At 44.3% G+C, this 24,586-nt stretch overlaps 1 protein-coding gene and 1 long non-coding RNA gene across 3 annotated transcripts in view; one reads left to right on the plus strand and one right to left on the minus strand.

The window, feature by feature from the left end:
• Positions 1–18,102, minus strand: part of LOC148056145 (uncharacterized) — a 183,671-nt gene extending 165,569 nt beyond the window's left edge. The window contains exon 1 of the long non-coding RNA XR_015703876.1: positions 18,074–18,102. This is a non-coding gene — a long non-coding RNA (uncharacterized LOC148056145). The remainder of the gene's footprint in view (positions 1–18,073) is intronic.
• Positions 1–24,586, plus strand: part of GLRA1 (glycine receptor alpha 1) — a 40,047-nt gene that overhangs the window by 6,247 nt on the left and 9,214 nt on the right. For both annotated transcript variants that reach the window (XM_009466827.2, XM_009466826.1), the window contains exons 2-4: positions 9,563–9,693; positions 13,586–13,653; positions 22,295–22,518. In XM_009466827.2, the coding sequence (XP_009465102.2) occupies positions 9,563–9,693; positions 13,586–13,653; positions 22,295–22,518 (423 nt within the window). The remainder of the gene's footprint in view (positions 1–9,562; positions 9,694–13,585; positions 13,654–22,294; positions 22,519–24,586) is intronic.

The following is a 24,586-nucleotide window of genomic DNA, read 5'->3' on the forward strand; positions in this document are numbered from 1 at the left end:
CACACCTCCAAGCTGCTCTTAAATCTCTCCTGATACTTCAAGACCCTGATGCACAGAAACTGAAAAAAACAGAAATATAGCTTTTGTCCCCTCGGTAAGGCCAAGCACAGAGAGGGCCTGCAGAGAACCGAAATAGATAGAGACAGATGCACCCATCATTTACACGTGCTGAGCACTCCCCATTATGCAGACAATTATTTCATCCATATAATGCACCATGGTAAGCTGCTGATTTGGGGACTGCACCACATCTGGCTGGTACATAGACACAGTTGGCATCCTGTAAATACATCTCTGCTGGATCTAAGTGCCAGCTGAGAAAAGCAGGAGAAATCTTAGTTTACCAAACCCCACGAAATTTGGATTTTGAGAGGGAGGCGGAAAACAAAAGAACACACTTTTCCACCTGCTTTCCTTTTTATTTCTCCCTCTTCATCTTTCCACTGTGGCTCACAGCGTGTTAGGGAAAAAAAAAAAAAAAGACAAAAAAATGACAAAAAACCCAAATGCCTTAGCAGACAGCCAGGGAACTCTCTTGTTTTTATCAGTGCCTCATTGCGGGGTGGGTGAAGAGGGAAAATCTACCAAGAGGTTGCCAAGACAAGGAGTGTCGCATGCATGGAACAGCAGGGCTTGCAGTGCAATCAATCATTGCACACGCTGCCTTCAGACGAAAGCTGCCGACAGCAGCTCCCCCCATGTGCCCGCCCTGCGAGCGATGCCTGCCCCTGTGACCACTCGTCCAGAATGCGGATCCTGTCCCCCAGCCCCAGCAGGGCTGAAGCAAACACACAAATCAATAAATAGCAACAGAACCGGGATCGATGGTGGATTGGATCACTATCATGTGTCTTGGTCAGCAGCAAAACAGAGCTGAGCCAGGAACCATGCAGAAAACCCAACAAAATTCATCACTTCTCACCTTTACCAGATTTCCTTTGAATTTTTTTTATTCTTCTTTTATTTCAGATAATGCAAGTAAAAAGGTGCTTTGTACCAAGCCCCAAGTACAGGCCCCTCCTCCCCTCTCTTATGGAGGAGGTATAAAACCTGAAAGCATACGAGGGTCAGCTGTTATCAGCACCCTTTAAAAAATCCTTAGGTCCAAATGTCCTTGCTGGTGCCAAGAGCCCCTGCGCCAGATGGATTGAGTCCCCCATTACAGCAGGATCTGTGCATCACATGTATTACTGCAGCTGGGAGTAGGGAAGCGAGACACTCTGAATTCCTGGGTGAGGCAGCCTTTTCTTATCTTGTAAGAACTGCAAAGACAGGCTGTGGACAAAAGAGTGACTTCTTGTGGGGTATCCTCACAGTCTTGTCCCTTTGCTCACTCCCAGTGTTTTTGCCCTCTGGAAGCACTGCTGAGCAGGGCAACAGTTCCTGGCATATCCACACACACACAGATCTTTATCCTGCACCAGAGCTCCCAAGATCTGAATTAAACACCAAAATGTGCGCATCCCACCTCTCCTGCCACCCCATGTGCCTGAGAATCGCAAGCATCCTCCGGCTTCTAGTCCCATCCGTCACACCCTGACACAGAGCTATGGGCTTAGAAATCATCTCCCAGCAGCATGGCTGACAAAGTACAAGCCTCATCAAACACAACCTGCTCTGCTGCGCCAACGCGAGCCCTGCAGCACTGCCAGGGTTGAATAGATGGGGTTTTTTGTTAGGGAGCTGAAGAGACCAAAGCCAGAGGGCAGCCGGGGTGGGGAGGAGAAGAGCCCTTCTGGACAGGGGACCCAGAGCTTAGCCATTCGTTCCAGAAGTTACATTTCATTATAGTTCATGAATAAACTGATATATTACACCAGGAATCACAGACAGCACAGAGCGAACATTCATCTCCAGCAGAGTATTTGCATTGCAATGACAACAACTAATTCTATCAGAAAATATCAACATGAGCTCTCGTATCACACAACTCGTTTTACACAGTACAAAAGACGCACGTCAGAGACCCCCAGTTTTACTATGAGACCCACAATTTTGTAGGTAGGTTATGCTTATTAGCTCAGGAGACCTTTTCAAAGGATCTGTAGCAAAAAGTTTCAGCAGGTAAAGCCCACCACCACTCTACACTGCGTGTTATATCTCTTTTAAAAGAAACGTATTCATACCACCTCTGATTTATCAAAAAAGAAAAAAGCAGTTACAATATTCTTATCCAATCATAACAAGCAGCATAAATCCTTAAACTAAAACTAATTTTTAAAAAGCTGCTGTAGCAAGCTATTTGAACTGATGAAAACGCGACTGATAGTGCAACTGCAGAGCTATAGATAGAAGAGCATCCGCGATTTCTCGTAATTCTCTGACACTTGTCTGGTCTGTGATCTAAAACCTTCTGACGTCAATTGAGGTTCCCACTGCAGCTCTCCATCCAAACATTAAATCAAGAGCACATTAGCGAAGAGAATATTGTTACCTAGAATATGAAGCCTCATCTTGTAAAGACATTTCCCCTCTTTATTTACTGCATTCAGGAAGACTGTTTATGCATAACTTTAAATATCTGACTAGCCCCCCTGACTTTAAAGGGAATATTCGGTGTGTGTGAAGCTAGACACATGCTTTTGTCTTTGCAGGGACTTTTTTTCCTTTGTTTTTTTCCATGAAAAATGCAATTATACCTTTTTTTTTTTTTAACTCTTCAATATAGGCACTTGTAAGTGTCAATGCTGGTGTTTGCTAGGTTTATTTCACAAGTGATTAAAACCTGAGCATTGACTTGTGCTTCTCCATTGTTTGAGTTATGTTTTCAATCCTGTCTCAGTGGCTTCGGATCATACATCTTCATAAAGTCACTACTTGTGCTCCAAGAGCTGTATACCCTTCTGGAAGGCAAATTAGTTGAGAAGGTCACTAGAGATAATGCCTGTGGCTTCAAAACTGAATTTAACACACACATTTTTTTAATATGCTATAAGCAAGAGTGACCACGCAACGTATGAGAGTTTGAACAGTCCTTGTAAGATTAGGGATCTTGCATGCAACTGAGCACTATTCCCATGCAATTTGTTGGTCTCCCTGCGCTCTTTGCATCTCAACTATATACAACGTGCAGATTTCTAACCCCCCAGCTGATTGTCCAGTCATTATTTTCTTATTGCTCTGTCCAGGCAGAGTCAGCAGTTGTTCCAAGTGCTGGTGTCTTTCCATAGAGTTAATCAGTGTAATTGAGATGTTTTATAGTTCTAGACAGGGTGTTTTGCCATATGGGGTAGGAGCCATGGGCTGCAGGAACGTGGCAGTGGAACATAGAGACATCGGAATGCTGCAGTCTGAAGACGAGATTTTTCTCACTCCAGTAAAGTTGTTGCAGCTTTCCCTGGATAGGAATGATCACAGAGGGTTAATTCCCTGAGGCCCATGGAAAAGTGCCTCCCAGCTCCTCTTCTCCTCTACAGCTGCAGGGACCAGTGGTAACACATGTTGTGCAGGACCTTTGAGAGTATTTTGGGATCCTTTGGGTTAAAACTTTAACTGATTACATCCTGCGACTACTGCAATGCAGTTACTTCTGGTGCAAAAGCTAGAATTGGTTTAAACAGCTCACAGCAACAGAGCACAACCATCCAGGACAGAGACAGCGACATTCTACAAGCCTATTTTTTCTTTTCCATCTCCGTCCTCCCACCATAAATAGGGATGAATAATAGCTTATTGCCCATTTCTTTCTCAGGGTGAAATCTCCTTCTCACAGGCTCTCAAATTCCATATTTCACCAGTCTTGCTGTACGTGATTATTTTCCTATCCTGTCCCTACATCCAGGTCTGCTCCATGCTTCTGTTGCATAAGCTCTCAGCTGAATTAAGAAAACAACCAAGTTCAAATTTCCTCTGCACCTCTGAGAACTGGCTTTGCAAATTCACCCCTGTAGCATGCCCACATCCATACTGCATGGACTGCAGTCGCCAGCAGTTGAGCATGACCACATGGATTGCAATCAGCATTGTGCAACCAGCGCATTTGTAACACACAGAGCTCCTTCTACTCTGCACCATGCTCGGCCAAAAATATAGCACTGGGGCTCTCCTCTCCCCACACACCTCCACTCTTCTTTTGTTCTGTCCACCTCTACTGCTGCAGGCCAGGAATTCAGACAACGTGACAGGGAAAAACATGCAGACAATGAGTTTCATCCTTTTTAATTGAATTGCCTATCAATATTGATTGTGCTATTCATTTTGAAGTAAATCTAATCATAAAAAAAAAAGTCTTCCTGCAGTCTCTGCCAAGCCTCCCCAGGCCAGCATCTGGCAGCATTTCCCTCAAGATAACATGTTGATGTGCAGTCAGATATAAGAGTCTGGGTACAGAGTTTAGGGCTTGCCCCTTTTCCTTTTCACCAGGAAGATCTCTTGTCTGTCCTTTCTCCCTCCAGCTGCTGAGAACAAGATGGAGATGGGCAGCCCCAGAATCAGCAGAGGCTGAGTACAGGCTGAGCTCTGCTAAGCTCCAGTCTCTGCTCAGAGGTCTCTGTGCCCAAGAGGCACCACCCCTGAGACCAGGGAGATGGTTTGGGAAATCCAGGCAAGCAGAGCAGGGAGAGAGTTACCACTAGTAACGCTAGTTAATCAGGGACAGCACAATGCATTTCTGCACCCAACCGTCTGATGTTCTCTTTGTGACTATGCCTCTCAGAGCTGCTGGAGTCAATAAACGAAGCAGATGAATTCTCCTGTGTCCCCAAGACTCCACACTGCTCTAGAAAGGCCTGGCTTTGAAGGTCATGGGGGAAAGTTATACTGGTCACCTCAGCCATCCTCAAAGACCTGATGGCTATTCCTCTCCCCTGGAATACCTACTTACAGAAAACATCAAATTTGAAGGACAAATGTGCGAACCAGCCCACATGAACGCTACTCCAAACACCCCGCTGCCAAGCTTTCTGGCTTGTGTTGTGTTTCAAAATTAAAGAAACCACTTCAAAAACCTTTGCTGAGCAGCACTGAACTGGTATAAGCGATCAGGTATCTTGTATTTCCCCAACCTGCAGAGAGCCCAACCAGAGGAATAAACCCAGTGCTGTTCTTCTGAGCCACTGGTGGTGTACCAGTTTACCTTCACAGGGACCTGAGCCTTCCACACTTGGCAGAGATATATTTCCTCTGGAAACACTTGGTTTGCAACAGTGTGTGCTTCTGCTGCGAGACATTATTTTTTACCCTCAGAATTAATGATTAACAATTAAATTATTTGACAGGGGAATAGAGGCCCAGTGCTAATTGAATTCCTTTGCCTCTCCTCTTTGCAAAGAAAAAAAATTATATTTCTCAGTATCAGCATTCAACCAGAACAGGGCAGTTTGTGATGTTGGACTTAATTAGACGGACAGCCATGGGCACAGTCAAAAAAAGCATGAAAATATTGCACAAGGGCTATACAGAGGGGTGGGGCAGGGGGGGAGAGAAGAAGGGAGGAGAAAAAAAATAGCCAACTGGGGAGCTGGGAACTGAGCAAACTAAGATGTCCAGATTGCAGGAGAGCCACTTTCTAAACCAAATAATTTTGTATAAGAACATATCATTTGTTTAGCTGAAACAAAATAATGCAGACAGAGCAAACAGTGCCTGTATAGGCTGGGAGAAGCCAGTAACAGGTGTCCTGCAAAGCTTGACTGCTCCATTTTAAGGAATGCAATTCTTAGGTATCCTGAGCAGCTGGGCTGTTTATCTCCACCAGCTTTCACCTTCATGTGCTTGCTGGTGGGCTGGACCTCCTAGGGACTTGGTGGTGTCTGCTTACACACCAGTGTTAATATCACAAAAGATTATGCTAGTTCATCAACCCTTTGAAGAGATCCTTTCCAGTGTTGTTGCTGTGATAATTGCCTGATGGCACCTTCTCAGCCAGATCCACTAGGGATTACACCAGCGTAAATAAGATAAGCCACTGTCTGGCTGCTATTAAAATGCACCAAGAGCTCTCAGCTCAGACAACACTCCTGCACCAATGCAAACTACATTCTCAGTGTTTTTGTTACATGTTTTGCCTCTTTTTGTTTATTTGGAGAATAAATTTTCTCTCTGAACAACACAACAACCCACCCTAAATTTCCAAATTCTTTTCTATCATCAATAATTTTCAAATCACTTGGCAATTTCCCTGTCCTTGTCTCTGCTGGGCCAGGAGACAAACAGTGCTATGGGACTTTCAAGGGTGTTTCTGTAAGAACTAAGGGATGGAGAAAAGTCCCAGAAAGCTCCCAAGGCAGCCCATAGCACTGGCCAAGACAGACCTGGAAAAGAGCAGAAGCTGATAGCTTTTTTGGGTGCTGTCTGAGCTAAACTGCCATAGCAAAGCTCAACTGTCACCACCAGAGTGACCATTTCAGGGTTGTGTTAGATGTAATCCATCCCTCCAAAGCATGGTGGAGTGGCCCAGCCTCTCTGGAGCTCGCAGTGCTGTTTCCTACTATTACTTCTGAGCTAGAGAGTAGACACATCTGCCTGCTGCCCACAAAGGATGTGGAAAGGCTTTGCTATTTCCTCAATCCCCACTCTTCTTGTAGATTGGGGGTGGGGGGAGTTGTTCCCAGCTAGTTTTAGGAAAACATTTAGTAACCAAATAGAAACTAGAAGAAACTTAGAACTCATCATTCCTAGGTCATCTGGATAACAACACACAGCAGCCAAACAGAGCTTCTAAAACACACACCAGGGGGACAGTTTCAGCACATCCCCAAAGGTGCTCACAGAAACTGCTCATAGGGATGGACATGAAGCTGCAAAAAGCAGTGGGGCTGTGAGAGGGTCGTCCTCTCCCAGGTGCTTGTGGGAGTAATTTGTCTTAGATATATCCTTCTGTGTAGGAACTGAAACCATGAAATTCATTTACTTGCAACTTTGAAGCAGAAAGAATCAGAAAATGGCACCCAAGAAATACCAGCAGACTCACTCATTGGAAGTGGAGTGAACATATTCAGCATGGGCTTTCACACTGAGTTTACAGGAAAAGCTGAACACTGATATCTGTGCGTTTTCACCTCATTTTTTTAAACAAATGCCAGGGGAATTGCAGTTTTTAATTATCTTCTTGCACTTAAAGCTTATTAGATTTGTATTGCCTCTTCCCCTCCTCCCCCTTTCCACTTCCATATACTTCCTCCAGTCTACAATTAATGAGAAGATATCAGTGTATTGCACTATCTGGCATCTCGCTGCTGAAGTGGCAGGAGACTTTGGTTACCAAGTCATTTGCTGCTTAATTGCAATCTTTTCTCTAGACTTATTGCCATGCAGACATTCTATTGGAATGCAGTAGTCAAGCCCAGTATTGATTGTCCTCCCACTCCCAGCTTTCTTCCTCTGTGTTTGCAAATCAATTGCACCTCGTTTCTTTCTAAAAAAGAAAAAAAAAAATAAAAAACATCACCCATTCCACAACCCTATTTACTCCTGAAATACTCTGGTTTGGCTTTGCATAGTTTCTTAGAGCAGAGACAAGAAATGGCAGGTGGCTATAGTAAAAACTAGATCCACACCTTGTCAGATCATCTTCAAGCATGAGTATGCATCAGCCAGTTCAGATAAGGTCCTGTCTGGGAGTGGATTGTGAAGATATAAAGGGTAAATCAAATCCTAGTTTTAGACTCTCTGGAAATGATCTGGAATCTCTCCCCCCTCTTTATTGCAGAAATTAAACAATTTTGAACTGTTAAAAGTCTAGCAATCAGAGAACCCTAATACAGTTGCAGTTTGCAGAAGCAGCCAGACTGCAGTTGTGAGTTTGCAGGATTGAAAACCAAGGCTTGGCAAGCCATCACCTGCTAACACTAGAAAAGAGAGGCAGTGCAATACAGGTTATTACAGATGCCCGACTTTGAAATTATGGCACTGAAACCCTTTTTGAATCCCATCCGTTTTTAAAGTCCCTGGGCAACTCTGTGGTTCAAGCATTCTTGTTAAGGCCTTATCTAGACAACAGTTGTGTCTTTGGAGTCTGAACTCAAATTTGTATTGTATAAACAGGTCTTTGAGGGCAGGGTCACATTAATGCTATGCATAGTAACTGTCCCTAAATTCTTCCTGATAGATCTTGTGTCAGTACTTAGCACTACTCTTCTGAAAGACAGCAGGTTTGACTACTGCAGACTCTCTTGAGACAAGAAATGCAAAACTTCCCAAGGTGAGGTTCTCATGCTGCAAAAGGACTCCATAGTGTCATGTGCGAGGATATACGTAGCTAAGTATCTTGTGCCTGTTGTAAATATTAGGCCTCTCAGCTGCTCTGCCATAGTACCTTCTCACTGTTCCCACACAACCTTTGTACTTCAGAAATATTCATGAGTTTTGCAAACGGTGAAGCAATGAACCTCGCTTCCTCCTGAGCAGCTTGCTTCGGCTTATTATACATTTGCATTGCAATACTGCCTGTAGGCTTCAACCAGCATCAGGCATCTGAACCCACAGGCTGAGACAGCTCTTGCCCTAAGCACATTGTCACCTACGGGGGTTTGGGGGTTTTTGTTTGGTGGTTTTGGGTTTTTTGTTTGTTGTTTGGGGTTTTGTTTGTTGTTCCCACCCCCCACCCCCCCCAGCTAATCTAGGCAATTCTACACCACACTTGCAGCCTGGGAACAGATCTGTGTTCATGTAGAAGCCATATAACCATAGGGAAGAAACTGAATAGTGTCTATTCCTGTCTTGGAAATCAAACCTTCCTGCAAAGTTGAGAATGAGCACCTAGTATGAGGGGTCACTTGTTCCTGCATAGATAGCAACAACAGACACTTCCTAAGCCCAAATCATCACCCTGCAGATCTTGCAGACTCCTATAGATACAGAAGGCACATTTCCAGCCTTAGATTTTCATCTTCTACAGATAAACTGGTAATTTCACTCTTTCTACCCCAGAGGCCATACAGGTCCCAAAAAGGTTTCATTTCCTTTCATCCTCAAACCAACACGAGCATCATTTCAGGATCACACTCCAGACAACTCCCAGTCCAGAGACAGTGTTGCTGTATTGAACTCAGACCCCTGCATTGCAGGTACCAATAGCAAATGCTGGACTGACCAGCAAGCTGGAAGCAAAAACACATCTATCCCCTACAGTCCCAAAGGCTCTGCAGGAGCTACGCAATCACGTGATACTCATTTAAACCTCAAATTCTGGATTGCTCTGATCCTACCTGCCTTTTGGAAAATTAGGCTGTCAGATTACCAAATATGCTTCTTGCTATTTGCCATGTAATTAAGCAGTAATTGCTGCCCAAGGCTAATCTCAGAGTGTATTTTTCCTGTGGAGCTCAGTGCCAGAGTTCAGATTTGTAATTTAGTGGCATGCCAAGGAGCTATACCTAAACTCACAAAAGGATTTTCTCCACTCATCATCTCTCTTCTACTTTGGTGGCAGATGGGATTCTGTATTCAGAGATGTTTGGGCTAGGCAAACAAATTAGCAGAGACCAGCCTCATTAGGAATTCATATGGGTAGCCATCCTGCTTCACAGCAGGAATGAGATGCTGACTGCTTGATTTCTGGACCCCAAACATTCCCCAGTATGGGATGTACACTAAAACCTCCTCTTTCTTTCTGTTCACACAGCCTGGCAGCCTCCAAAGAAGCTGAAGCAGCAGCACGATCTGCCCCCAAACCCATGTCTCCTTCCGACTTCTTGGATAAGTTGATGGGGCGAACTTCAGGATATGATGCCAGGATCAGGCCAAATTTTAAAGGTATGCAAAAACCATGCTTTTGTGGCTTTGTTTCATTTTGGGACTGAACACTGCATGCAATCCTCATGAATGCCTCCCTGACTGTATATGGAATATGAACAGTCTTTATGTCCATATGAAGTATGTATGATAATGATAGGTTTGACACCTGGATGCCTTGTAGACATCTGGAAAGGCATCTGATTTCCACTCAGAATGGAAACAACCTTGTAATACCTTTACATGCAGGAAACACTTCAATATCAACGCATTGAGGGGTCAGGGATCCTGCCAAACCAGGCAGTGACCAGCAGGGAGCTGAACACCTTACAGATTAGGAGAAAAACATTCAACTTTCCTTTACCCCTAAGTCACTGCCCACAGCACCTTTTAATAGTAGGCAATGCTCCCCCCCTTACACCCACTGAAGCCAAGAGGAGCCTCTCGCATCCGCTCCAGAGGAATTCAGCAAGATGCTAGGGGCAGCTCTGACCCATCACTGTCCCCCATAGTAGAGGGGCTTTTAAGCTAGGGCCCAACACAGCCCCATCACAACAGCTGTGTTTCATACGTGATTTCCCCAGTTCATCCTGTACTCACTGGCAGCCAAGCAGCAGTGAAGCAGGCCTTGGAAGAGGCAACAGAACATCTTTCTTTGCTCCTCAAAACAACTCTTCTAACAAGGGTGGGTTTTGTGGAATTTTTTTTTTGTCTTTTTAACTGAGCTCACATTCCCAGACCTATTTGCCCTTGAACCACACCCAGAGAGAAAGCAGAACCTGCCCCCTCTTAGCCACCATCTAGTCCTCTTCAATGCTTGTTTCATTCACTTCTTTTATTTCCTACCACCAATTCCTCCTCCCCAGAGAGTCACTGGCAATGTTAAGATAGGGCTCCCAGGACCCATTAATGATGGTGACAACACCTACCATCCAGCTTCAAGCAACAAGCTCTATTGTGGGCTTTCAAACCCAAAGACAGGTGGGAATCTTACATCCTAATAATCAACTAGGCAAGAGAAAACACTGCTGTTTTCATCCAAATCACAAAGAGTTAAAAAAACACCCTGTAAACCTGCCTACCAGTAAATTATGCACACACAAAAGAAATTAAACTTTAATATTTAATGAAATGTATACATTATCTTCCTGCTGAAGGCAGCTGTATTGCATTTTTATTTCACATAATTTAATTTCAGTTTTATTTCAATGAACTACACCTTCCCCACAGGGCAGTTTTGCTGGCTTAGCCTCCCACACATAAATCAGGCTCCAATTTATATGGGAGGCATAGGAGGTGTTTTACAGAGCTTGGGGTTGTAGCTCTCAAAGCATGTCATTTAAATTAACTGCAGTAACTCATAAGGGCATTTTAATGGCTTAGATCTAAATTAAAATAATACCAAAGATCCGTATCAGATTGATTTTTGGGGAGGGGAAGATTAACAAAAAGAAGATTGCAGCTTCTCCATAAATGTTGTGAAGTCTGGACTTAGCTGGGGATTCACATTCTGAGAACATGGAAGAAGTATTTGGGCTTTGGTTTAAGTTGGAGGATAGTCAGTAACTCAGGCAGGGACAGAGCTGAACCTGGCAGGTGTGGGACAAGGGACCTCTCACCCAGGCTGTACCCTTAACCCTGGAAAGGTATGTTCCTTCACAGCTGCATCCCACTGCAGACGTGGCAAGTTTCAGTGGCAGGCAGGGAAGTTTCTAGAGCCTCATACAAGCTAAAAAAACCTCAAACCCTGCAGAATGCTCACGGCTCCCCTCGGACACCATGGGAAGAGCGCAGTGCCTCAACAGGAGTTGGGCTGCCCCAAGGAGAGTCTTCTTCACATGCACTGAGCCAAGCTCACCCTGCATTCAGCTTCATATCAGCATAGGATCAGGAAGAGGAGGGCCAAAATCTTCTATGCACATCAGAGGCATGAACACATGCAGTCATCCAGGAGGTCAGCTCAGTATTTTTCTTATGCTGTGCCCATTGGGAAGGGAAGTCACACGCACACAGACTTTCTATATGGTTCATAAGAAGAAAACTACTACTCCTTAGCTCGACAGGAGCACTACGAAAGGGATAAAAGAAGTGTTAAAGCCTGATCAAATGTGTGCTTTCAGCTGCTGGATAAACTTCACAAGCCTGTTGGATAAGAGGGCTTGGTGAAAGAGGCAAAAAAGACAAGACACCATTTTGTATCTGATATTTTAGCCCATGCCTATGTTTAACAGTCTGGAGGAAGAGCTGCACAGATTGAACACTATGCGAGCCGCTGCTGCGCTGGCAAAGGGCTGTCTGGGAGCTGGTTAGACAGAAGCCTGCTCAGATTGCCTGGGACTCATACCAAGAAAATCCCACCATTGGTGTTACATGGCTGCAATCTTACTTCTGCAGAGGACAGGCACAAAGTTTCAGAAGAGGCTGAAGTAGGAGAGGAGGAAAGGGAAATGGAGCAAACCAAGCTCCAAATGTTACTTAGTAATCAGGAAATTCCATTAATTTCTACACAGAAGGAAGTTTGCAATGTTTAGAGGCACAAGCCTCTCGTTAAAGCCACTCCTCCCTCCCAGTATTTCATCTTGCAGCAGCTGCCAGACTGCAGATGTGGCCTTAAGGGGCAAGGCTGAGCCTTCAGGCAGCATCTGAAATGCAGACGCTGTCCTCATCTCCATGAAGGAGGGGGGAATAATCTAAAAATCCACACTCGCCACTTCCAGAGATCTTATCTTCCCAGAAGCATCTGTCACACAGATGATGTGAGATTAATTCCCCCAGAGTTAAAGGGAGACCTTGGGTCCTGGGGCGGTATCCTCTGCTCTCTCCCTAGGCTCCCTTCCCCATCGCATGCTGGGCGGGACCAGTAGCAGCTCCTTCAGGAGCCCTTTTTGCTTCTCCCCTCCCTTTGTTAAGGCTCTATGGAAATCCTCTCATAATATGTGGGCAAGCCACTGGTTTGCCAGGCACCAGATATGCCTCTGGTTCCAAAATGTTCTCCAGCTTTTTGCATTGTGCTGAACTGCAGCTCTTGGCAGCTCCCTCAGTCCAAATGCAGCATTTACACCTCAAATTTCCCAGGCAACATTGTGATCCACATCTATATTGATACTTTTGGGCACCAGTACCACACAAACAGACTGACCCCCATGCCCTCTAACCACAATCTTTTCATCCCTTAATCCTCACTCCCCTCCTTTGGTGACCCCTTAACTTTTCCAATAGAAGCAGGCTAAACAAAGCTTTGGTCTGAAAGCAAATAAAACCCAGGAGAGGCATAGCCCAAAGCCTGGGAGTACCCTCTCCCAAAACAGGACAGCCAGAGAATTTCTGCTGGCAGAGCCCTGCAGTCTCCTGTCCAGCTGTGAGCCTTAGCAGACACCACCAGTATCACATGGGGCACTTGCTCCTCTACCCAGCCTCATCCCTACAGCACACTCTGCTGCCCTGGCTCCATAGGGAGCATGTGGTCCTAGTTTAGAAACATTTAAAATACTCATTTAAAGCATCTAAAAAGTAAAGAGCTCTAAACAAGAGGACCTGTCAATAGTCTCTCAGCTCTTTTCTGGGACACATTGCTATCATGTTCAAGGTGAGCTTGGCACTCATACAGCAATGTCAAGATATCTAGAAACCTGTCCTGCCTGACTGTGATCTATTCCTTTGCATCAAAACAGTCCACAGAAGAGATATATAAACACTGTCAGAAACAGGGGAACAGAGACAAAGCAAGAGCATTGTCTGATGTCAAACTGGCATCAGAACCAAGACTAGACTAAGCTAGGTAATCCAGACCTTATTCCCATACTCACCCCTCAGTCACCCTGTTCCCACAATAGGTTTTAATACTACAGAGTGCAAATACTTTGTCTTATAAGCACACGGTGAACTGCTATTCCAATCTGTATTTGTCATGCAGGCCCACCAGTGAATGTCAGCTGCAACATTTTCATCAACAGCTTTGGTTCGATTGCAGAAACAACTATGGTAAGTAAAAATCACAGCACTGCTGCTCAGCTACTGGCTCAGCTTCATTGCACTCCCAGCAAATGCAGCATCACCCTCCTCTTTAGTGTGATCAGAGGAAAATATTGTCTCCATGTTCCTAAGTTTACCTAAGGTTTGAGTAAATTAATCGTCAACACACAAGACTCACACTTCATGTAGTTGAAGATCACATAGTCTCTATCTGCATCGCTATGAAAACACTGTACAGGCTGTATACTGTACACTGTATAAGGGTCAGAAAAGGAAACAGTCTTGCTGAAGACTTGCCTAAGGCTCTAAGCTCAGAGATAGTTGCAGATACTTTCTGTTTAAGTGCATATAAATACAGAAGTTTGAATCAACACTAAGTGAAGGGAAATCAGCTGAACTCAGATTCAGGCTACAAGAGATTTCAGATTCCCAAAGATTAAGAGAATCACTAGATGATTATTTTCTTGGAGACATATTTCTGTTAGACAATGGTTTTTATTAAAAAAAAAAAATCAAAACGAATATTTGCAAGTTAAGGCTCACTTCAGCCAAAATTAGTGAACATGGCTAAAGGCTGTATCTAATTGGCAAGACACTACGAGCAGAGGATCACTAGAACAGCAGATAATTGCTTCATCTGAAAAGTATTAAATATTGGTTATGACATAATCAGTGAACAGCAAAGGAAAACTCTGGAGGTATAGTGCCTTACCTCTGTGTTAATTAAAGGTAATCCAGAAATATAGTGTTTAATTACTCTTTGGTAATTCTTTTTCTAGAAAGACATTGAATGAAGAATGCTTCAGGTGTTTAGTGCATTCAGGCAGGATGGTATAGGCTTTACATATAGATCACACCCCTTGACTTGAACAAGTTACTTGTCATGCACACAACTGTTAGAGGAGATCAACAGCTCCATACCTGGGGTTCTAAGTCTCTTCTGACACTATACCATTCTTCTGGAAATGTTTGGGGTTGGGGGCAGTTTTGTTCAAGTAGTAGAAAAAAAAAAAAAGCTGTTACTCTGTCCAAGCATGAAGAAACTAATTTCATAGTTGGATTGTAGAATTTATCAGAGTTCATAGACGAGAAGTGTATTCATGGATTTGTTTATATATAAAGCAAAAGAGAAAGAACTAGAACCAAAATACACATCTGTTCCTAATGTACTATTTTATTGGATACCTCCTTTGGTGTTACAGGCAATAAATACGCTGTTCCTACACAATCTAGCAGAGACGATCCGCAGACTGCAAGGGAGAGGGGCAGGGCCACAAGGAATCCCTGTGCAACGTATGGAGCATGTTACAATGACATGTTTTTTAATATGTCTGTCCTACATTGCAAGATGCATTGGAGCAGTCATACAAAGACACCACAGGATCCCAGTAAGCAGGATGCTCCATAAAATTAGCATAGACTAACATGAGAGAGGGATGCAGTTCACCTCCAAGACATGCTGCAGGGACTTGCTATCCTCTCCAGATGCCACTCATTTCATAGTCTATCTTCCATAGAAAAAATTCCCACGGGAACCCAAGAACACCCTCTGGGCACATTGCTTTGTCTAGAAATACCCAAGCCAGCTCTGACAAGCTAGTCCAGATGTCAGGCTGATGCAGCATTTTGTACAACCTAATATAATGAGTTTCTTTGGGGACAGCGATTCTGCTTGTAAACGCTGACGAGAACAGAAGCAACACAGGTACAGAAACATCTAAAAATGAGAGCCCAGCAAGTCAGAGCAATCTTTGGGATTTGTTAACCTGGGATTTACTCTGCAGAGAAGCCAGTCTTTCCCCTCTGTTTGAGGATGCAACAGGTCAAACAGGCAGTGTCAGCTCCCCACCACAGTTTCTGGGAAAGGCAGAAGGTCCTGTCATGAACGGGGTTTTGAGACAGACCTGACTACTTTGAATTCAAACAAGTGATCAAATAACTGTGGGGGGAAAAAATGACTCAGGGGTGAGGCAATTCAGCATTTCACTATGAGGAAAGCAGTAGTCTATCATTGACCCCTGGGACTGATGATGATAACACTCCCCCACTCGCCAAAAGAGAAAGAACAATATTATGGTTTAAACCTCAACCATTAGGCACCCTAAGCTTGGCCAGGTTCAGGTTCCGAGTACTACATCATCTTGTATTTGGTTACTATTGCACTACTACCTGCAGGAGAAGAGTCACCAGGTTTTAATGGATACTACACATGCAATTAGAGAAGGCTTTAAAATATCTCCATTGCGTGGCTGTTAGTTCCTACAGAAAATACCGCTGCTGCCATTTAAGTTTACACTGCCTGAATCTCACAAATCAGCATAAATCATTAGGTCACCATGCAGAGGATTAGAGAAATTGGAGGTGAACACTCACTTACAGTTTGAGGCATTGTAGAAGGTATAGGAGGAGGAGAAAATACAGGAAAATAGAACAAAACAGGTGTTTGATGCAGCCACTTGAGTCTACAAACCTCAGAACAGGGGATAATAAGTTGGGGCCAAGAGAAGGCACAGACTTCCCAGAGTGGGCAGAAAGCCGAAATCTGCCCCACAAAGGTTCAAAATGAACAAGGCAAGAAATAGAGACCTGAAAACTGTTGCAAGGGTAGAAGGAAGGAGAAAAAAGAAAAAAAGACAAAGTCATCCACCAAACTAAATTCCCCAAAGCAGAGCTGACCTAGAGCAAGTGAAATAAACTCCTTTAAGCAACCTGCAGAACTGGAGACCCAACATAAAAGCTTCTAGCAGTACTCATAATTGATTGGACATTTATATTATATTGTGGCTTATAACATATCCATCAACCTCACTTACAACCAGCTCTAAGGGCCAGGGAACCTGTGATTGGGAACACATCCCTGTGAAGCCAACAAGTGCTTCAAGAGGAAAGATGCTACCAACTACAACAGCCAGACAAGTGCAGACAGCCTCCTTCTGTCCCAAAGCATTACTACAGTAGTGCATCCAACAGCAAGGAATTCCAGAGGGCAAATGCAAGGTGCATCCACCCTATCCATTTATTTTTATTAAAAACACCAAACAACCCCCACCCCCAACCACAGGCTGTTAAATCCCTTTTTGCCCTTCAAAAGCACGAACACCTTCCCCCCAGCCACACCAGAGTAGGAAACCTATAGCAAAGCTACAAGTTCTTTTTTCAAAATGAAACAGAAGTCAAGCACCCAGAGAACAGAGTCTTAGTTTTAAGTGAATAAACTGCACCAGCTTTGGCTTTTCTTTGTAGCATGAGACAACTGTTAGGATTATCTGAACATGTCATCTAACAGATTTCCTGCTATAACAGCAAACATGGAATTAAGCAATGCCTTCGCTCTCTCTTCCAATGGAAGCTGCAGTTTCATGGATCTCTCACTGGCTTAGGCAGTTGCGAGCATTTTGTATACAGTGAAGGCACATGGAAAAGTAGAAATATTTTATTGCATCATCACCTAGAGTCACTAGGAGCTGGACTCAATGCTCAAGATGACACCTCCCAGGCCCGTGTTTTAAAAAGGGCCCACATGCAGCAAACAAAAGGGAGTAAAAGAAAGAAAACCACAAAACAGCCAGCACAGGCTCCCCTAGATACAGCGTATATAAGCAAATTTATTTCTGCTTATTTCATGCCATAGTTACGCCATCTGAAAAGAGCAAACCAAACATAACCTTCCAGCCAGCTGCAACACAGCCACAATTGGTCTCCCAGCATCTCCTAAGGACAGGAGAAGCTGGAGGCTGCAACTGTCCAAATGTTAAATACTTGTTCAGAGACATCTATATACGAGCTTTCCAATGAGATAACAAATCATCCTGCAAAACAGACTAAGCAATTCACTCCAGCCTCACAAGCCACAGTGCAGCAGACAGCAAATATGACAGATGAAGCACGTGGGTCACATTTAATACTGCGCCCACTCACCTCAAGGTCAGCAAAAGACGTAAGTATCAACGCACAAAGCCTGTAGCAAAGGCTAAGTTTTGAGCTCAATTGTCTGCAGTCAGTCAGTCATTCTTAAAACCAAGAATCAACCCCACAGAGATGATAAGCATGTAACGAGTCATGCAATACAAAATGAAAAGGTTTTCACAACATCTCACAGTCTGCTGCAGTTTCAATGTTAGACCTACAGTGTCTTGGTTATCTCTGTGGTTGGAGTTTGTCTTTGAACTGAGTGGGGGGGAAGCCATGAAGTAGAACTATGCAACTCAAATACAAGGACATAAAAAAACAAGCTGAAAAACAAGGCTTGAAATTCAGGATAGCAGCTACAGCCCACCCCCACAGCAGCTCCATCCTTGGCCCACAGGAATATGATTTTCCCTCCTTTTATAGGAAGGCCATGAAAAACTTTCTGCTTTGTGTTCCAGAACAAAAAACCCACACATATTAAGTACCAGGGAACTGATCCCACTCCTCACCACCTGCCTACCTTCCTCCAGCACCGGCCTTCTTCCTCAGCAGCACCTCCTCCCTTTGGCCCAGCTGTGGCTTTCACACTAGGCTTCAAATTGGCTAATTGCCTACAGCTGTGGCAAGGTAACAAGGTCCCTTATTAACCCTTCCAAGACTTGCTCCCAGTGTGGTGGGGGTTTTTTGGTTTTTTGGGGTTTTTTTTGTTTTTTTTTTCCCCCTTCTCTCCAGTCAGTCAGTTGTAGTGCTTAGCAAGTAGCCTTAAAAAATGTTTGTTCATTGTCTTTCTAGAGAATGAACCCAATGTCAATAAAGCCACTTGCGCTCTGATGTCCAGGTGGGATAACAGAATCACCTCCTGAGGAAGTTCAGTGTCTACCCTGTTTTCTTCCATCAGCAAAATGTAAACTTATCAAAGTAAAGTCTCCCACCAAAACTGTTCAGTGCAGAGGCTAGTCTGACAGAACCCCTGAGTCAGGGCCTGAAACCTATTGAGTTTCCTGACAGCCTCCATCCCTTCTTCACAGCACTACCTCCAGCCTGCCACTGCTTTCATCAGCTCACTCATCATCAGATGCCAAGACTGTGGTATCTTGGGAAGGAACAGTCTGAAATGATCTTCTGTTTCCTTGGCTCCTTGCGAGGCCACTAAGCAGAATTTCATTTCAGCATTATCAAATTGAACTACTTTGATCACTTCAGTTATTTTCTTCCTGCCCTGTGTCATTTCTCCCTTGGGAGTAAAATGTCTTTGTGCCAAATTGCAAAGCTTCTGAATGCCTTCACAACACACAGTTGCTGCTCTCCGCTCCCAAGCCAGGCAGAGGAGCAGGCTGCACAAGATAATCAATGCCTGGATGTGATTGGCACACAAATGAGGAACTCAAGTGATAAGAAGGATATGGAGAAAGAGATTTTTTTTTGCTGAGTTTGCAGCCCCAGTAAAACTTTTTTTTTTTTTTTCTTGAAAGTTCACATCAGAAATTGGTCCGTTCTGTCCATCATTTAGGAATAACTACAGACTTCTTGGTGATGCTAATTAAGATCTCACACAACAGCATCCAGGAGAAACACTGTGTATCTCCAAGTAGCCAACAAATGAGTGTTGTTCAGCTCATCACCTCTCAGCTTGACTGTAATGCCTAGGCACAAAGCTTTCAACAAACAGGATCCTTTAGCTGGTACAGAATACTGCAACCCTTATCTTGGGCTATGTCACAGCCACAGACATACCCCATTTGCTCCCCATTCCTTCTGCTGGCTCCTCAGGCACTCTCATGTCCAGTTTGCAGTCACAGTGCTTGTTTTTACATTTATGTTCAAATAAGCCTGGACACAAGAAATCTAAAAGGCTGCTCAGCACCTGCAATACCACAGTGGAACGCAGCTGTCTGTCATAAGGGAAAAGGCACCTGGGAGGAAACAACCGTTCTCAGTGGCCAGGCCAGGACTGTGGAATAAACCCACGGAGAAAGGAAGATCTTCATAAACACACACACACACACACACACACACATAGGTAAAATTATTAGTGCCATAAAATGGCAAAGCCAGAGAATTGCATTCAGTGCATGTATTATATTTCTTTGTCCTTGCCTTTTTTATATCACAACATAAATGCTCAGGTGTCTATATTCCAAAACAGAAAAATATCCGCTGCAAACACCTGTCTCCAAATGAAGAGCGCAAAGAATAGCACGCACCAGAGTTACTCACCACAGTGCTGAACAGCCCCTGGACGGAGGTAGTGCAGTCTCTCACACCAGGAATCCACGACACTCCTGGACTGTTCCCATGTAGGACATGAGCACAGGACACTTGGTCTCTGGAGATGAGTTAGGAGGGGCCTTCTCACAGCCATCTACTGCGAGAAGTTAATTTTCATTTGGCCCACAAGCATGTAATTAAGATCCTTCATCATGGTGACGAAGACTATGGCAGTCATTCTGTCTATAGCCTCTTATGCCTGCTGTGGTGGCAATGTAAACCACGCTACACCTCTCTTCTCACCCTTTCCTTTCTTTTTGGCAAGTTTTGGAGCTGAAGCAGTGAATTTACTCCAGCAACAAAGCTTATCTGCAGCAACACAGGCTGTTGTAGAGATTGGCTCCATTTCCCCTCCCCCTTCCAACACTCCATCAGGCTGAGAACACTTCTGGGCAGCTACCACTGAAGTTTCTTCCAAACATGAGTTTAATTTGTGTTGTACATGACATAAGCCCCCACCTGGAGCTGACCTGCTAGCATCCAGCTGATTTGTAGCTGAATAAGCAAAACAACCTTTTGCTTTCTACCTATTCGGTCAGTGACATTGATTTCCCCTGACTGCAATGGCTGCAGATCGTTACACACAGAAAAGGGAGAACTGAAAGTATACAAGTTGTTTGGGGAGCTGCTGCATGCCATGGGAAGTGAAGATTCAGGGCTGCTTTCCTTTTCCAGGTTTGCGTGATTGGCTAGTCCTGCGCTAAGACCTGGTTCCTAGCTGTCCACAGCTATTCCCATTTTCTCAAGATGCATTTTCCAGGATGGACAGAGATGCATAATTAAGTCAGAGGGATGCACTAGGACTTGTGACGGTGACATTTGGAATATCAGCAGCAGGAGTGTTGCGACTCTCTCATGTTCAGAGCTCTGCTGCTTTTAGCATCAAATCCTTGGTCCATTTGCTGTTGTCACAATCATTAATGTCATTAGCAGCCTCTGTGCTCCAAGGATGCAGATGGCACTAAGTGGCCTGAAACAGATTCTAGACCATGGGCTTGGCTATGAACTGCCCCATCCAAAAACACAAAGCACCCAAGACACAATCCTTTCCCAACCCTCCAGTGTGACTGGACTCCACAAGAATCATGTCCTCCTGGACAAGAGGCTGTAGGTTCACAGTCAAGCGAACACTTGAGGCAGCAACATCAGAAAGACTCTCCTCCACATGCACCCTTCAACTCCAGAGCTGTGTGTTCTCCAGATGGAAAGATCAGACCTGATGGCAGAGTCAGAGAGATCTCCTCAGAGATGCCAAATAGTCTCACAGAAAGAAAGGTCCTAGTGCTTGCAGCAGGTATTAGATACCTGTAAGCACCTCAGACACCATCCAACTGTCTCTTAATAAAAGTCTTCAAAGTACATTAGCATTAGAAAGGCACCAAAGAAACCCTTAATCATGATAGCAACTATTAGTTTGAGCCAGGGCAGTGAAATTGGTTTATTATATGCTGCTCTTCAGACGCAGTCTGCCTCTAAACTTAGAAAATGTCAGTTAATTTATGGACATTGAGCTTTTATCCCTCTCCTTATAGCTGGCACGTCCTCTCCCCATTTCAATTTGTTGGCTCACTTTCTTATGTGAAATTCAGCAGAAAAAGGGGCACGCAGATCACTCTGGGAAGCTATTGGTCAGACAGGGAGAACAGAAACTGCCTTTAATTGTCCAGGAGAGTGTCTGAGCTCAACCTCAGCAGCCAGCCTTGGCCTGGAGAACTCAGGGGAGCTGTAAGACACACAGTTATGAGGCAGATATCATTTTGCATAGTGCTGGGGGACTAGCTTCAATTAAAGACAGCCATCCTATAAAATCTGTAGCATATACGGCATTTTGACATTACAGAGGGGAACCCAGAATGCTCACTCAGGATTAGGAGAGCAGACTTCATGCACATCCCTCCCCTGTTCACATATTCTCACCAAGGGCAGTTGGTCCCATCAGTTCATCTGAGTTACCCTTATATTAGTGAACACATAAGGAATATCCCTTCCATGGACTGCCTGTCTCGCTGTGCTTTTTCTTTTCACAAGTCTGAAGGAACCATACATAGTCACAATATGGGATGGTTCAACACTGAAAAGAAGTTGGCTTTGATGTCCTTTCCCCCTTAATCCTCTGCAACAGTCGTCTTGCTGACACCAGCCCTTACAACCCCTGCAACTAAACATCACTTCTCCAGCCCCGGGGTTCAGATTAGAGGTCTTGATGCTTCACACACAGCTGATGATTGCTGTGATGGAGGGATGCAAGGATAGGCAGCTGTTCATGCTATGAGATAGCTGTAAGCTGCAGAGCTAAAAATAATGACGACTCCTTGAGAAATAATGCCAAGAAGGCTTGCCATAGCTTGGGAATGTAGGTCTAGTCATGGTTTGTTTTTGAGAATGATTTTAGTACATGTTCCCCAGTTCTTAGGATTTTCAGCCTGCTCTGAGCACTAACTGTGTTTCTCTGCTCCCCGCTTACACCATGCAGGATTACCGGGTGAACATCTTCCTGCGACAGCAGTGGAATGACCCACGGCTGGCATACAACGAATACCCTGATGACTCTCTGGACCTGGACCCCTCTATGCTGGACTCCATCTGGAAGCCTGACTTGTTCTTTGCTAATGAGAAAGGGGCCCATTTCCATGAGATTACCACAGACAACAAGCTTCTGAGGATCTCCAGAAATGGCAATGTCCTCTACAGCATCAGGTGAGGTGACTCAATGGGGAGAGCTCCACCAAGGTGGGGGAGGGCAGAGCTACTGTTTAAGCCTAAAATGAGAAAGTGGAGACTTTGAGCATGCCATTGGATAAAAGAAATTGAAGGGGTTTAAGTGACAGAGCATCCAATTAACAGTGTCATAGCAACATCGTGGGAAGGGACATCTGGAATTCTCCCACGCAACCACCTCCTGACGACTGACAACATTAGCTCAGGTTAGCTGTGGCTTCGTCTTGCGAAATTGAAATGCTCCATGGATAGAGATCCCACAACCTCTGTGGGCAGCCTGTGCCAGTGTTTCATCCTCCTTTTGTGGCAGATTCCTTTGCACAAAAATCACTGAAAAGTGAAACACATCCTTGTTTCCCTGACCAATATTGTTTCATTTTGAGTTAAATACAGCTATACAAGCTAAAAGAAAGAAAAAGGTCATTAACCAGCTCCCTCATTTGGACCTTTATATCCAGCATTAACCTGTGCTTAAGAGCAGTGCAGTATACAGTTCACTATTTGCATGTCTAAGCACATCCTTGTGGGAGCAGAGAAACGTACTGCAAGTGAAGATGGCTTTCTCCAGCCACCTTAAGAAGAAGAGGTTGGCAGAAGTGTGGAATCCTTCTGAGAAAGTGCCACCAGCTACCTGAGCTTCAAGTCCTAATTTTGCATTAGTAGCTTCCTTTCAAAAGAAAGCATGCAAAATACCATTATTTTTCTTCATGGTTAAATAAGAAGATGCCCATCCAAAAGGACTGGGCAGCCTGGCAGTGCTCTATCACACATCAATAAAGAGCTTGAGACAGAGACAAATTTTCCTGTGCCTCATGCCTCCTTCCAGAAGTCAGGTTCTTGGAGAAGGATGGTGCTTTTGAAAGACATGGAGACTGTACACCATGAGCTGGGCTGCGTCTAAGACAGCAGAGGTCACCGCATAGCTGGGGGTGCTTTCATACCCCCAGGCAGCTGTGTCCTCAAGACCTGGTAAAACACAACTATGCTTGGGAAATTTATTTTCAGAAACAGTTTTATTTGCAGAAGGGAGAGAAAAAAAATGAGTGAAAAAGGGGGAATAGGAAATGCTTCCTTACATCAGTAGTTGAATCCATGTTGGAGCAGAAGGATACAGGTCCTTCAGCCAGATCGTCGCCACTCGCTGCTGCTGCTACTACAGCAGGCAGAAAAGTAATAACCAGGAAGGTGTTAGCCAAAGCATATTGAGATCAAGGGTTGGCCTGGGAAGGAATCTAGCTCATCTCTACCTTTCTCAGCCCAAGGACTTCTGCTCCTCACTAATAAATTCCTCAAGATCCCTAATGTAAAATTACTGGAGATATTATACTAACACAAGCCTAAAACCATCTGTACTACATGAAAACTGGTAGAAGCCCATGAAAAATTATGTTTTGAAAGCTGCAGCATTTCCTGACAAAAAATTAGGGAAACTGCTAAGTAGAGCTCCATGGTTTTGTCTCAGCATAACTCTTCCCATTTATCCCTTTATCACTAGATCCGAGAATCCATCAGTGAAGCTGAACTAATTTCACTGGATTTCCCACAGGAAATCAATCCAATCCCTCACCTTCACTTCATTTCCAACCCCATCCACTCTTTATTTTAAACCAATGAAATTAAGATTAAACTTAATGAGCTTAAAGAAGGAAAGTTTAACTCTGTCTTGAGGACTTTTTTACCTTATGTTATAGTGTAAATTTGTCTAAGGTATGTACATCCCATCTCACACTGCAGCTCCCAGTGGCAGCCATGGGGAAGAAAAAGCAGCATGGAGCTGTAAAATGGAAAATAAACAGCTTAATTCTGCAACATAGACAGCTTCCATCAAATATCAAGGTGGTTCCAGTCCAAAGACCAGATCCCTGATGGCCAAAACAGTGAGAGAATTGCCATGCACGTTGGCTGAATTTGGAAACCTCACATTTCTTAATTTCTAAAAACAGGCAGGTAGTAAAACCACCACCAGGAACTTGGCAATGAGTGTGGCACAGAGTCCTGTTCCAGGTGCATTTGCAGGAGCATAGACTGGGAATAATGGGTCACCCCA

Source organism: Nipponia nippon, unplaced genomic scaffold (genome assembly GCF_047370975.1).
Source record: "Nipponia nippon isolate SJK-2023a ecotype South Korea unplaced genomic scaffold, ASM4737097v1 scaffold_17, whole genome shotgun sequence".
Lineage (NCBI taxonomy): Eukaryota > Metazoa > Chordata > Aves > Pelecaniformes > Threskiornithidae > Nipponia > Nipponia nippon.